The 14,470-nt window shown below is 33.6% G+C and overlaps 1 protein-coding gene across 1 annotated transcript in view; it reads right to left on the bottom strand.

The window, feature by feature from the left end:
• The window catches only part of LOC145668623 (endothelin-converting enzyme 1-like), a 438,357-nt gene that overhangs the window by 241,459 nt on the left and 182,428 nt on the right, over positions 1 to 14,470 (bottom strand). Inside the window, exon 2 of the mRNA XM_081736665.1 lies at positions 2,803 to 2,909. Coding sequence (XP_081592791.1) covers positions 2,803 to 2,909 — 107 coding nt within the window. The remainder of the gene's footprint in view (positions 1 to 2,802; positions 2,910 to 14,470) is intronic.

The following is a 14,470-nucleotide window of genomic DNA, read 5'->3' as shown; positions in this document are numbered from 1 at the left end:
CTTACCACCAATTATAATATTTTCTTTTAAAAATAAATGAAGAATTGATTTCCCACAATAGGAAAATTTAGTACGATGGTGGATCAAAAAGTAATGCTTCTCTCGTCATACTTTAGCTCTAATACAGCTACTGAACTATCTATGTATGATATTATAAAGGTAACCTTACTCTACTAATATAGTCTTTTTTTTTTTTAAGATTAAATTATTAGAATCATGGATCTGAAGCTAAAAGAAAGAGTCATAGTTGAATTTCTGACAAAAGAAGGCTGTCCATCTGAGGAAATCCATAATCGTTTGAAAAATGTTTATGAGGACGATGTAATAGACATCATCAATGTGCGGCGTTGGGTGAAGAAGTTTCGAAACGGAGAAACAGAAATTGCAGATAACCTGAGAAGCGGCAGGATGACATCAGTCACAGATGCAAATCGAGAATGTGCTGATTAATTAATTAGATTAGAGAGACACATTACAGTTCACAATGTTGCTGATGCATTGAATATCTTGTATGGCTCTGCCCAAGGAATAATTACTTATTTGGGATAGCACAAAGTTTGTGCTAAATGGATTCCCAAGCAATTGATTGTTGAAAATCGGAGGAGGCGAATGGAAATTTGTCAAGATCTGTACGGATTCACGCTAACAATCAAAACTTCTTCAAAAATAGAGATGAGGCTTGGGTCTACCTGTATGACCCAGAGAGTAAAATGCAATTCAAGAAATGTCGGTACAGTGGTTCTTCACGGCCCGAAAAATTCAAGTCTTCCAGATCAACCCAGAAGGTTATGGCAACAGTATTTTGAAAAACGGGATGTTATTCTTGTTGATTTTCTGAATCATCGTGCGACAATTGACAGCGAAATCTATATAACCACACTTAGGAACTTTTAACTAGGTAATAAGAAAATACACACCTCTAAACAACATTCATTCCATCAAGTTCCATCACCATAATGCACATCAACACACGTTATTTTTCACAACTCAATCGATTGCAAAACTGGGTTGGTCAGTAGTACCTCACCTACCCAACAGCCCTGATTTGTCCTATTCTTTTACTTGTTTAGACCTATGAAAAAATAACCTACGTGGTTACAGATTCAATTACTTGGATGAAATTAAAACAGCTTTAAAATGATGGGTCACGTAGCAAGCTCCTACATTTTTTCAAAATGGTTTTGATGCCTGGGTTCGACGATGGCACAAATGAGTTCAAAATCATGTAGACCATGTTAAACAGTAGCTTTCTGTAGATGACAGTTCAAGCAAGGCTATGATCTGTAATACATTTTGCTGTTGTATGTTCATTAATACATTTTTTATTCCACGAGACATTACTTTTTGATCCACCCTCGTTTTTTTCTGTTTTACAGAGGGCAATAATTTGTGGCTCTCCTCCCCTAATGGTTTTAATGAACTTCATATAGAATGGTTGAAAAACCATTTAATAATAGTAAAATGTTGTCCCTTTCTATCTCAAAGGGTTAGATTTCCAAAATTCGTGTTAAGTTTGAGATGACGTAATATTCTGTACTAGTAACTGATTGATTATCAAATTTTTCTGCATGTATTTCAAGTAATTTAAAATCTGTTTCCTATTCCTTCTTCTGTTCGGCATGTTAAATCCATCCCCTCCTCTCATTTGGAGTGAGATGTTCAAAATTCATAGAAGCTAATGATTTGTTCATCTCCTATTCATCATACCTGAAAAGCAACCACTAACCAAGTGCCTGCCAGCATATCCAACTATTGATATATATAAACCTTTCTTGGACGCAACATACGGATTCTTTTAAACTAGTTCTTATTCGTACTTTCTGAAAGCAGCACGTGAAAAGTGTCCTGTCTTTACTGGTTAATAAGTAACATGTAATAATTGAAAGATTTTTTTGTAAGAATTTCAAGGGAGAAAAAATAAAAGTATGCTTCCTATTTTATCGTCTTATGGCTATGTTCTTTTGGCTAAAGAAGAATGGTCATTAGCGGAAGTGAGTGATTATGAAAGAATTGGTGGAGCTATGATAATATAGGAGGATACAGGAGAATCTCGAGAAAACCCAGGAACAGGAAGTTGTTCACCACAAATTCACAAATCTGGGAACGAACTAGGAACTCCTCACACCAGAAATGAGCTCTTTGTCACTAAGCTATCGTGCCTAGCATTGGCATAATTTGTATATTTTCTAGAGGGGACTATGCCGAGATTATGGTGATCAGTATATTTAACTTATATCACGATCGACGTCCGGTCTGCATTGATTAAGACGATTTATTTGTTGCATCATGCTGGGTAATGTTGTCAAAAGTATCCTGCATTTAAGTTGAAATCATTCAGTTTTACGTCCCACGAATATGCCGGCTAGGCTAAAGGAGATGGTGGAAAAATGGATGAAATGGTGGAATGAAAAAAGTGGAGGGAAACGAGAGAATCCCGAAGAAACCCACGCACAAAAAGTTTGTTGTTTGTCCACCAGAAAGTTTACTTGGCACGAACCAGGGACCCCACACACCAAAGGTGAACGGTCTACCACTGAGCCACCGCAGTCCCCTTCAAGTTTAATCATTCTGCATAATTAGGACATATTTACCTTATTAGTTTGTGTGCTTGATACGGCAGATTAGTTGCTTTATTTTCGCTAAGTGTCACTAAGTGTCGTTGCTTAAAAGGAAGAAACCTTGTCTCCACACTAAAGTCTGTTTCATTTCAGCCGCGGTAATGTTTTTCCAAGGAAATGAAAGCTCGTGACAAGACTGTAGAGTTAAAGCTAGGATGGAAAACATCACTTTCAGAGCACTTACCTAACACAATCAAACTGAGGATAGCAAACACAGCAAGGACACCAAACACACATAAACAGCAAAGAAGCCGCTCAGTCGCTGTTCTTCGCCGCCAAAATCTTCTTTTCCTATAGAAAAAATAGAAAAAAAAGTTCATATTCACATGCTTGTAGTGTTATACGAAAAATATTACGACAGACGAAATAATTTGAAACTTAATTATTTCATTATTTTAACTCTTATTTTAAATGGTGAAGTTAAGGTATCTTGCCTTTTCTAACATTACATCATTAAATGTGGATAACCACTTATTGCATTTGTGTAATAACAGAATACACAAAGGAATATAACACACAGAAATAACATTTAAGTATAACTAAAAAAAAGAAAAGAAAATACAAAGGAATATAACACATAGAGATAACGAAATAACTGAAAGAAGCAAGAAAACTTTAAAATATAAAGAAAAATAATACATGGGAACAACATTATAACTACAAAAAAAAGAAAAGAAAATCTTTAAAATAAAAAATAATATAGAAGTATGTCTTCTCGGGCTAGCAGCCAGGTGAATACTGTTATATCTTGCGACGTTTCGAGGGCTGACATCGTCCTCATCTTCAGGCGAATATTCGCCTGAAGATGAGGACGATGTCAGCCCTCGAAACGTCGCAAGATATAACAGTATTCACCTGACTGCTAGCCCGAGAAGACCTATTCACAATACGTCGCCAGGAAAGTTTCAATAGATACTTTAATATAGAAGTAACTTTTCAACTAAAAAAGAAAGAAGAATTTCAAAATACAAAGAAATATAACATAGAAATAACATTACAAGTAAGAAATTGAGATAAAGTTTAAAATAGAGAAGAAAATCAGTCAAAAAGTTCCCGAAATAATGTAGTTTTGGTATTTGTCATATAATCACAATGAATCTGGTACATTATTGTTCTTACCTTACCTAATTATGAATTCGACAAGTGTGAATAGATTATAACAGTGTACGAGTACTGTAGCTGAACGGAGGAGTGTTTGGTGACCAGTTGGCTCAATTTCACAGATCGAGCAACGTGTAAACATCAAGTTCATGTGCAAATTGGAGAAAAACTGCTTGAGAGACTTTGATAACCTTAAAAACGGTTTAACACCATCGGATATTTTACTCTTACCAAAGCTAAAAATGGACCTCAGAGATACCCGTTTCGCCATCGTAGGAGAGATAGAAACTAACGTGACAGCTGAAATTCGGAAGGTGCCAGAAGAGGACTTTCGTCGAAGTTTACAGCAATCGCAGAAGTTGTGGAGCAAGTGTGTGTAAATCCAACGGTGCCTACTTTGAACGAGATCAAGTAAATGTGCACTTATACAAGGTGGCCGAAAAGTGGGTATACACCCCTGCATTGATCAAGATAACATAAGTTTATTTACTTGGGCTGTTCCAAGTTTAAGATATAAGTAAAATGACATTAAGAACAAATACTAAAGAAACTAAGTCTACCTGATGGATAACAATAAGAAATTATATAAAAAGCAATGAGTTGATCAGTTCGGGAATGTATACCTACTTTTGAGCCATCTTGTATTATGGTAATGAAGAACTACAACGAAATTCCGGGAAGTTTTTGACTGTCCCTCGTATACGAGGGAATAGTTTAGATTGTACTAATACTAGTGATTTCCTACAAGAAAATATCGATTTAGTTTTTTTATTATTTACTATTAAATAGAGCAATAAGTGACAACGTTAAAAGATTTGGGGTAAAACTTCATTATAAGCAGTGAACTTTTCAAAGATTCACGAGAACGTGTCTGTATAGAGCGAGAGAGTACTCTGAGAAAAAAATATGTACGCAAAATCGTATGTTACTTTTGTAAATCCTGTAGTTTTTGAGCTTAACGTATAGCAAAGGTATAACTGAAAACTTATGTTTTATAATACTTTTTATATAAGTGTTCCATCTGTACGTACTTTCCGTATGAAACAATATAGGCGGTCAAGATCTCACATACAAATGGGCGTATATAACATTTAGCTGACGAAGGTAACATACATACGTATATATATGTAATATAAGGAAGACTATTATATATCAGACATCCTGCAACGGCATGATGTAACATCTAAGGGCAGTCCCTACGTAGTATACGGATAACGTATGCTCCGTACTGATTTCAGTAGTAAGCAAGAGGATTCCGTATATTTGTACAATATACCGCAGTCCGGAAAACCGATTTTTGTCAGTGTGCATGGAACGAAATTTATGATTTAAGTACTCAGGCTGACCCAGCTTACAAATCTTGTGTGACACAATTAGTGTTGTGAAGGCCTGGAATAAAACCGGAAATTTTGGGTAAAAAAAAACAGTTTTTTACCGTCCGAGCTCGGAAAAAAACGAAAAATTTTGGATAAATAGAAATTTTCGAATATTTTAGTACATTATGTTTTCAAAATAAAAAAAAAAAATTTATATTTACTAGTTTACAGCTAAGATCATTGAGTGCTTATGTTTCTTGTATTGGAATAGGGAAATTTTGTGTCAATGAATATATGTAGACCACTCCTTTAATGTTAGCACCGTGATAGAATGGAGTTATGGCTACAATAGATACTAAAACAAAATTAATTAAGATAGATGCATTTAAATTATCTTAAGAAATCTTATGAAGTTCCCGCTTTATGGATGAGAATTGTTAAAATAACGGGGCCAGAATCATTTTAGTTAATACCGCTATGTTAAAATCAAAGATACAAATTTTATGGAGATACGTATCTTACTTGTGCTGTGTAAAATTTCTGGATATTTTCAACCCATTAAAAAAATATTTCGGAAATATCGGGAAAAAATGGAAATTATAATTTAAAAACTATTTCTTCGCCTGATGTTAATCTTATTCGCTGTAACATGTATGCAGCGTATATACAATATATTTCGTTAGCAGGAAAAGTACTTAAAGCAACAGGTTTTAATTTTAGTTTTTAGTTTTCTGACTTCTGGTAAAAATTCCTCTTTATTATTTGTATATTTTTCGAACAACTCAGAAAGAGAGATGATCTTATTTACATATACTGTACATATACGACGCAAGTGTAAATTTGAGCAGCGAGAAATATATTAAAGATTTTAACATGTAAAACTTCCATTCGTTATTATTAAATACTAGCAAAATACCCGTTCTTTGCATGGGGAGAATACGTTTCATTTTGGACATAAAGGGCACCAAGACTGTCATCAATGAACTGGAACCCCCAAAACTATGAATTCGTCACTAGTATTAGTCGTTTTTAATTACTTTTACATGTCACCCTTCCCCTATGGGAGCACTGATGGGGACTAAATTTGGATTTAAACGGCATCAGAAGTGTAAGTGTTTATCTCAGCGACTCCAAAAACTATGGATTCGACACTAATATTGGTCATTTTTGACCATTTTTTTAAAAATATATCAATCCTTCCCCCTCAACGAAATTACAGCATTGAATTTGGATTTAAACGGTATCGGGAGTGGCAGTGTTCACCTCAGCGACCCCAAAAACTATGGATTCAAATAATGTCAGTCATATTCGACCATATGTATCCCCTCACTGGCCCCAAATTTACGGGGATGAATTTGGCTTTAAACGGCATTGGAAGAGTGTCATTGTTCATCTCAGCGACTCAGAAAACTATGGAAAACTATATATATCCCCTCCCCTTCCTCTAAGTTACAGTGCTGAATTTGGATTTAAGCGGTGTCGGAAGTGTCACTGTTCATTTCAGCAACCTCGAAAACTATGGATTCGACACTAATATCGGTCATTTTATATTATATATATATATATATATATATATATATATATATATATATATATATATATATATATATATATATATATATATATTTCCCCTTCCTTCCTCCAAGTTGCACCTTCAAAATGAAATCATAAAAACCATGCTGGACCCGAACCCCATCTACGCTAAAATTTTATCGAGATCGGTCTGGTGGTTCAAAAGTTGTTAAGTTACAAATATAGGCATTTTCATTTTTATATAATTTGTCACATTAGAAAACAGGTATTTGTTTACATACAAAATTTTGTGCATAAAGTTTATATAAAGGTCTATATTAGAATATTAAATAATAGTAATTATATGTTTTAGTGCATGAGTATTAGTGAAATTTGTCTAGTGCTGTCTCATTTAAGAACAAATTTGGTTAATATTAACAAATTTTCACCAGATCAAAGAGCACATTAAGAACTCAGTTTTATTCAAGAGGCCTATTTGTTGCAACAGAAACGCTTCATAATGATAGATGTGTATGCAGCCGTTAAAGTCCTGCAATTAATGCACAACTACGAATAAACGACTGAAAAGCATATAAAGGAAACGAGTGAAGATTATTAATTTTCAAGAATAATTACAACAATTTTAGTTTCGATTGCCTCTTTTTTTAAATATTTGAAATATTGCAGTTTTTCAACTTACACTTTCACGCATTTGAGAAAAGAAAACGGTTCCATTACTAGTAAAATTAACCTTATACAAAGATATTTGTAATTTTCCCAATTTTTCCAATTTTCCGGAAAGAAACCGGAAAAAAAACTGTTTTTAACAACGGGTTCAAAACTTCCGGAAATTTTACAACACTAGACACAGTTAAACGCAGACAGGAACAAATTAAGTCTTATAAAATTTAGCTAAAGTTGTTTCTCAGTAAGGAGATATGTAATCATATAAACAAAAAGTAACAATACTTTAATAAGATTTAATTATTTGAAGTAAACGAATGAAAATACAAGCAAACGTTTCTTTTTACATAACCAAATATGAAATGTTTCTGCTTAAAAATGTTTTTGTCTCACGTTAATACGAATAGACCGTAATAAATGCTCCCAAGCATGTGAAATGCCTTAAAATGGAACATAGTCCATAGTAGAATTATGTCTCTTGAACATGTCCCAAATAGAAAATTTATGTCGCGTAAGATGCTATAAACAACGTCTGACACCTAGAGAAAGAGATTACAGGAACCTATACCATTTCTCTGACGAAAGCGTTGAATGTATCGGCTACTACTTTCTTAAAGAAAGTGAAGAACCAAGCATGGAAGCCTAACGTTTAAACAAAGTATGTAATTTAATAATTCTTTTAGTTTAGTCCCTTCGAAAGCCATGTCTGTAGATATAGACATTTAAATAACGATTATTATTAATAATAATAATAATAATAATAATAATAATAATAATAATAATAATAATAATAATAATAATAATAATAATAATAATAATAATAATAATGAACTCTTGTTGACAGAGAAAGTGTGCACGAATTACAGGTATCAATTTCGTCCGGTAGATGATAACCGATTGAGCTGCCATCTAACAGCGAGATGTGTAACTTCTACCATATTTGTTTCAATAGTAGAAAATAGGATTTGGATAACCACAGTGAAATTCACCGTTACCAGTTATGATGCTAATGGATTTACTGCGCGATAGTCGCTCTAGCTGTCTATTGCAAAAACCAGAATTCAGAAATTCGCTTTTGTTCAAGAGTTATCGTTTGGACTAACGAACGGACTCATCTTCCCGTTATACGTTAAGATGTTAACGGATTCATTAACGGAGATGTTAATGAATTGATCCGTAGTAGCAGCTCTACTTATCTACTGTAAAAGAACAGAATTCAAAAAATTCCATCCATTTAAAAATTATGGGGAGTAACGGACGGACGGACGTACTAACAACACAATCTTATAAGTCTTACCTCGTGATCCTAACAATAATAATGGTATAAGGGTAAGACATAAGTATTGCAATATTTCCACAACACAACCATCAGGCTCGTATATATACACCGTGATTGCCTATAAAGTCAAACTGATCCAAGTGGTAGCGTGGTCAGTAGACTATTTAACACAGAGACCTTCCCTCCGTGAATATCTTAAATCAGCTTTTTACTATCAGTGACTATGGGTGCTCAACAACGTCTGATACCTGAGCTGTTCCTTTGTGAGTTCGAACTCGGCATAACGCTGCAGCAGCAACTCATAACATTTGTCTTGTGAATGGGGAAGATGTTGTGAACCACAGCATAGTAATTTATTAGTTCCTGAAATTTCGTGTAAGTTATAAAGGTGTTAAAGATCAGCCAAGGTCAGGCCGCTCCAATGTAACATAGTAGATTCCCAGATCATACGACATGCCATTGGTGAAAATCCATCTACTAGCACACGACGACTGTCAAACCAACTTCACATGTCCGACTCCATTATAATGCATCACACTCACGAATTCGAATTCAGGAGCTGCCGCATTGTGTCACATGAGTTGACCCTGGCCCAGGCTCAGAGGAGAGTGTATGAGCTGACAACTGCATCCGTGTGATGCGTGTTTCCTGAAAGTGACATGCTACAAAAAGTAGGTGTTTTTCAGCGATTCGAATGTGCAGAAACAATGGTTGAGCAAGTACCAGAACCGAGTGTCGAACTGGGCCGTTTTGAGCACACAGTCTTGCTCGGCGTGTGATAGAATTATGGGAGGGTAAGTCACTTTGAGTTCGTACCTAGCGATCGACCCATGTCAACCTTTCTTCTGAAAAGTTATAGGGTGCTTGCTGCACTACGGAAACAATATCCTGCATTGGTGAGCCGAAAGCTCACCCTGTTGCAACAGGATAATACAAGACAGCTTTCTGTTCGAAAAACGCAACAAAAATTGCATAAACATGATCTCATCGAACTGATACCACACCCAGGATATAGTAATGACTTTATCCCTTCGGATTACTACCTGTTTAGGACTATGACACACTTCTTGAAATCACGATGCTTCGACAATCAGTAGGAGGTTAAAAACAGCAGTGACTGGCTTATTTCTCCCTCAAGGAACAAAAGGTGTTACTGACGTGAAATCAAGGAACTGGCAGGAAGATGACTGGAGACAGTCTAATACGAGTGGCTATATGCTCTGAATGTTACCTTGCTTATATTTTAACTGTAATAAATGCAGCTATGTTTATACAAAACAAATTTTTTCAAGACTTAAGGCTTATCCAGGTAATAATAATAATAATCATAATCGTCTAAAGATACTATTACTTTAGAAAATTCTACACAAGTGTCTTTGTTCTTATTCATGAACAACACTACTCTTTTTCTTTAAAGTTCTATTTGGATCATGCAAGTGGTACTTACTGTAATATTATCACATCCGTCTGTTACTCGACACGACAATTCTTGAACGGAAGCGATTTTTTTTTTTAAATCTGTTTCTTGTAATAGATAGCTAGGACAATTATTTCGGCCAGGTTCGTTAATGTTATAAATCTGTTAAGATCTTAACGAGTAACGGTTACGTACGTCTGTCCGATAGTGCACACCGCGAATTTTTATTTATTTATTTTTTCAACAAAAATTAAGAGGGATTATCTCGGGTGAATTCGTTAATGGAGTCAGTCCATTAATATCTTCACGGGTAAGGTGACTTTAACGGTAGGTTTCCATATCTCACTTTCTACTATTCGAACAAAAATATAGTAGAAGTTACCTATCTCCCCTTTAGATGATAGCAAACATCCTCTAGGGTTGACATCTACCGGACAAAATTGATACATTTAGCGTGTGTTTTCCCTTTTACTGTCTAGCGGTTTATTTATTTCATTATTAATTGACAACAACACATTCATCGAATACTTTAAAAATACTGAATTTTAGTAGTCATTGCATTAAACATTGTGTCGTTTAATGTTCAGTTTTTGGATTAGATTAGTTTCTGGATTGATTAGACATGTCTATGTTTAAATTGTCAACAATTGATCTATTTTATTTTATTATATTTTATTTTTGTTTTGTGATATTATTCAAAATTTCTAATTTTATCTGACTGAGCATGGTCAGTTGTGTGCCACATGAAAAACTCGTAAAGTTGGTGTTGGAGCTCAATCGGACTTGTATACAGTAGTTGAATGTGAGCCTTATTGTGAGTAGCGACCCTCAATGAGGTTAATGCACGAGCACAAGATCAAGAGAGCCTCATTGAACAAAGGACGTCAGAGAGAACGAGAGCCTTATTCAGAAACGCGACCCTGAGAGAGCGAGAGCTACATTGGGATTATTGGGCGTGATCTTCATCAAGGGTGTTGAGCCCTGAACCGGAGAGAGCCCCGATGCCTCAATATCCATCTCTGGAAGATACTTATCGAAGAAGACTCAGTAAAAACGAGGAATGTAGTTCATTGAGATTTGATTTTAGACTTTCTCATGTATTTTCATTTAGTTTATAAACCTTTAATTTTATCATTTTAGTTTTATTTTTGTTGTGCAATATGTAGCGATGAGCAGAGGCTAATAATAATAATAATAATAATAATAATAATAATAATAATAATAATAATAATAATAATAATAATAATAATAATAATAATAATAATAATAAGTACAAAACACTTATCTTCAACTGTATCTAATGTTAATTGAAACAGTTCCTTCCGTTAAACGAAGGAAAAGAATAAAGTAAAAGGTAGATTTTATCAAGAGAAGGAAATGTTTGTCCTTCGATCTTTTACTACTAACTGTAAGAAAATATTTTTATTTCATGCTTCGGAGCATTGGAATCACGTTTCAATTTTATCCTGTACGGTTCTCTACCCAACACAACATTTGTGTACGAAGGGTTGCTAACGTACTGCATAAACCCAATAAATTTGTATGTTGAAATAATCAGGATATGCCAAATGGCAAAAGGAGCAATTGATAATCAATTTTAGCTTCTGAAAAGACAAAAGGAGACAAATGTCCTATCGAGTTCAATAGTGGTGCAATAGATATGTATTTTTTCTTTTTTTTTCTTTTTTTTTTTACAAATACATGATTAATTCCTTATTCTTTCTACATTTCTCGTCGTATATTTGAGAACTAGATGCTTTAAATCGTAAATCCTTTTTAGTAAATTAATAGTAATGACTTATTTCTCGAGTTGAGTTGAGTTGATTTTAGTTTAGCGTCCCTTTCAGCAGCGAAGCTACATGAGAAGTGGACCTACTGATTAACGTGAAATCCGAACCACATAAGCTCCTGCCGGGAACTGAACCCCGGTCTCCCACGCCAATATATATTTATTCTATCTACAATTAAACAAACATTTGATTATGTTTGTCACCTCTTACTGCACCTGAGTGAACACGAATAGAGAGATTTAACATTCGATATTCATGTTCAAAACCATGAATTAACACCAAAAGTCAGATCTCAAACTGAAACGAATACTATAAGTATAGGTAATACAAAGTACTGTTAAAATCAGGATATGCCAAATGGTCTAGTCACTGGTTTCGATATAAAACTGTGTTGTCTAAATCTGTTATTTGGCTGCAGAGGTGATTTCACTGTAAAATCACTGTGGCACAAAACAATTAATGTTCTTACATTTACAAACTGATGTATCATGTAATTAAAATTAAATTAAACTTTTTAAAAAAATGAAATTGAACTTCTTAATTTAACGTCCCATGCGTATGCTCTATGATTACAAAATAATTGGTAGAATGAGAATGTGAAAGGAAATGGGAAAACCCCGAGAAAACCCATTGACACGATATTATCCACCACAAATTCTCATGGCCAATTTGAACCGGGGTCCATTCCAATAAGCGTAAGCACTCTAGCAATGAATTACCGTCCTCCTCTAAAATAAACTTTAAAAACATTACTTTATAAAATGTGAACCAGATATTTTTATTTTTTATTTATTTACTTTTTGAATATAATTATCCTAAAGGAAGAAAAATGATAAACTATTCTGCGAAAGAAATTATTTTGGTATTAACACTCGTTGCAAATTAAAGTATTGCACTCCGACTTGCTTTATTGATCGTGTGTTCCCCAATTTCTTAATCTATCCCCCTTCATCGCTATACATTACGCAATGCATTTTTATAGTAAGGAAATACGTATAACATTAAATACTGTATCTGTTTGAGGTGTATTGACTGCTACAGTAAATACTCTATCTTTATCACAGTGTGGGATTTCAAAGTCACTGTGTTTTGATTGCTGTGAAGAAGACAGATTTAAATTCATGCCAGGAAACTGTCACTATCTCAATATAGATAAATATACTATTTCCTATATCTGTTGAAGAGGCTTTTATTTAATCGTTTTTTCAAAGTTTAACTTCGGTCATTATACCAACACTGAAAACGCAAATGAAAATTTCAAATACTATGTAATGCATTATCTCAGTAAATCCATCGACTCGCTTCTGAGATCAACAATAGTTTGCATAAATTCACCATTTCTGATGCTTTAAAAACATCTTTAAAACTATAACATACTTATAAAAGTCAAATCCCAAGTCTTATACTAACAAGTATATATATATATATATATATATATATATATATATATATATATATATATATATATATATATATATATGCAAAACATGAACTAGATCCAGATATTGCTGTAGTACAAAATTTATCGTGCAACATATCTTTCAAGAAGGGTAAAGCCCCTCTTATTATTTTTTTACAATTTCAATTCCAATCAATGGAGATCATTTTAAAGTTTCAAATAAAATGTACAACAAAATACATTAAAATTGATTTTTTTACAATGAAAGTTTTCAGAGAATATTATTTTATTACAACATGCATTTGAGGAAAATTCCAAGGTAGGATTGAGCCTATATTCTGATCCTGGATTGGATTCAATCTGGAAAAATATGTAGATGATTGGAACCAAAGTACACCATATTGCATCAAAGTTAGTAAATGTTTACGAAAGGTATCGTGGAAAAATCATTTTCTAACATTAGGAATGTGCGTAAATTTTCAACATAGACTAATCATCCTATATTTCAACAATTTCAGACTCAAACCATAAAATTATTTAATATGCTTTCAAAGAAATCACAACCAAAATTTCGTCAAATTCTAATAGACTTTACGAAAGTTATTGTGAAACAGACATAATGAGGTACAAAGAAATGGGCAAATTCACGTTGAGTCAAATGGTAGGAGCTGGCACATGAACGCTCCAATAAGATATATGTGCCATATACATAGATATATTTGAACAAATTTCTACAAGTCTACAAATTGTTAGGTCGTTCTAGAAACATTTATTATAAACAGTATTTTGAATTAATTTTGGATGTAGCTTTAAGAGTGATTCAATAGTGAAAATAATTGCGAAAAGTACATCTTAACCTCTTTTTAAAATTCAGAAAATATATTTAAAAACTTCAATTCATGCAGATCGGGATAAGCAGAATTTAATTGAAAACATCATAAATCTTATTGTTGGAAAGCACCAGTGATTAATCGATAATTTACTATGCTATCAATTTTCTCTCAATTATGTTTCAATTAACGGAAAAAACTGGCCATAAATATTAAAAATTTGTGCATAAAAACAATATGTTCAGAATACAGTTTGTACTGAACCAAAGACTATGATGGGTTTTAAAATAGTAAACTTACATAGTTGACTTACTCGTTATATCAATTCAAATTTGAAAACCGTAGTCTGAATAGTGACTCAATGATGATTTAATTCTATTTCTGAAAACAAATCATGAAAATGAAAAACAGGAAGGAAAGAAAGCTATGTAACGTAAGCAAGAAACTAATTCCAAGTCGCGCAGTTCACAAGGATGTAACACTATAATATCATAACTCTTCCTAGTTCCATTTTCATCGATCCC

This window comes from Thermobia domestica, chromosome 13, assembly GCF_964235325.1.
Source record: "Thermobia domestica chromosome 13, izTheDome1.hap1.1, whole genome shotgun sequence".
NCBI classification, from domain to species: domain Eukaryota; kingdom Metazoa; phylum Arthropoda; class Insecta; order Zygentoma; family Lepismatidae; genus Thermobia; species Thermobia domestica.
Note: the sequence above shows the minus strand (reverse complement) of the source record. Positions and strands in the feature narration are given on the sequence as shown.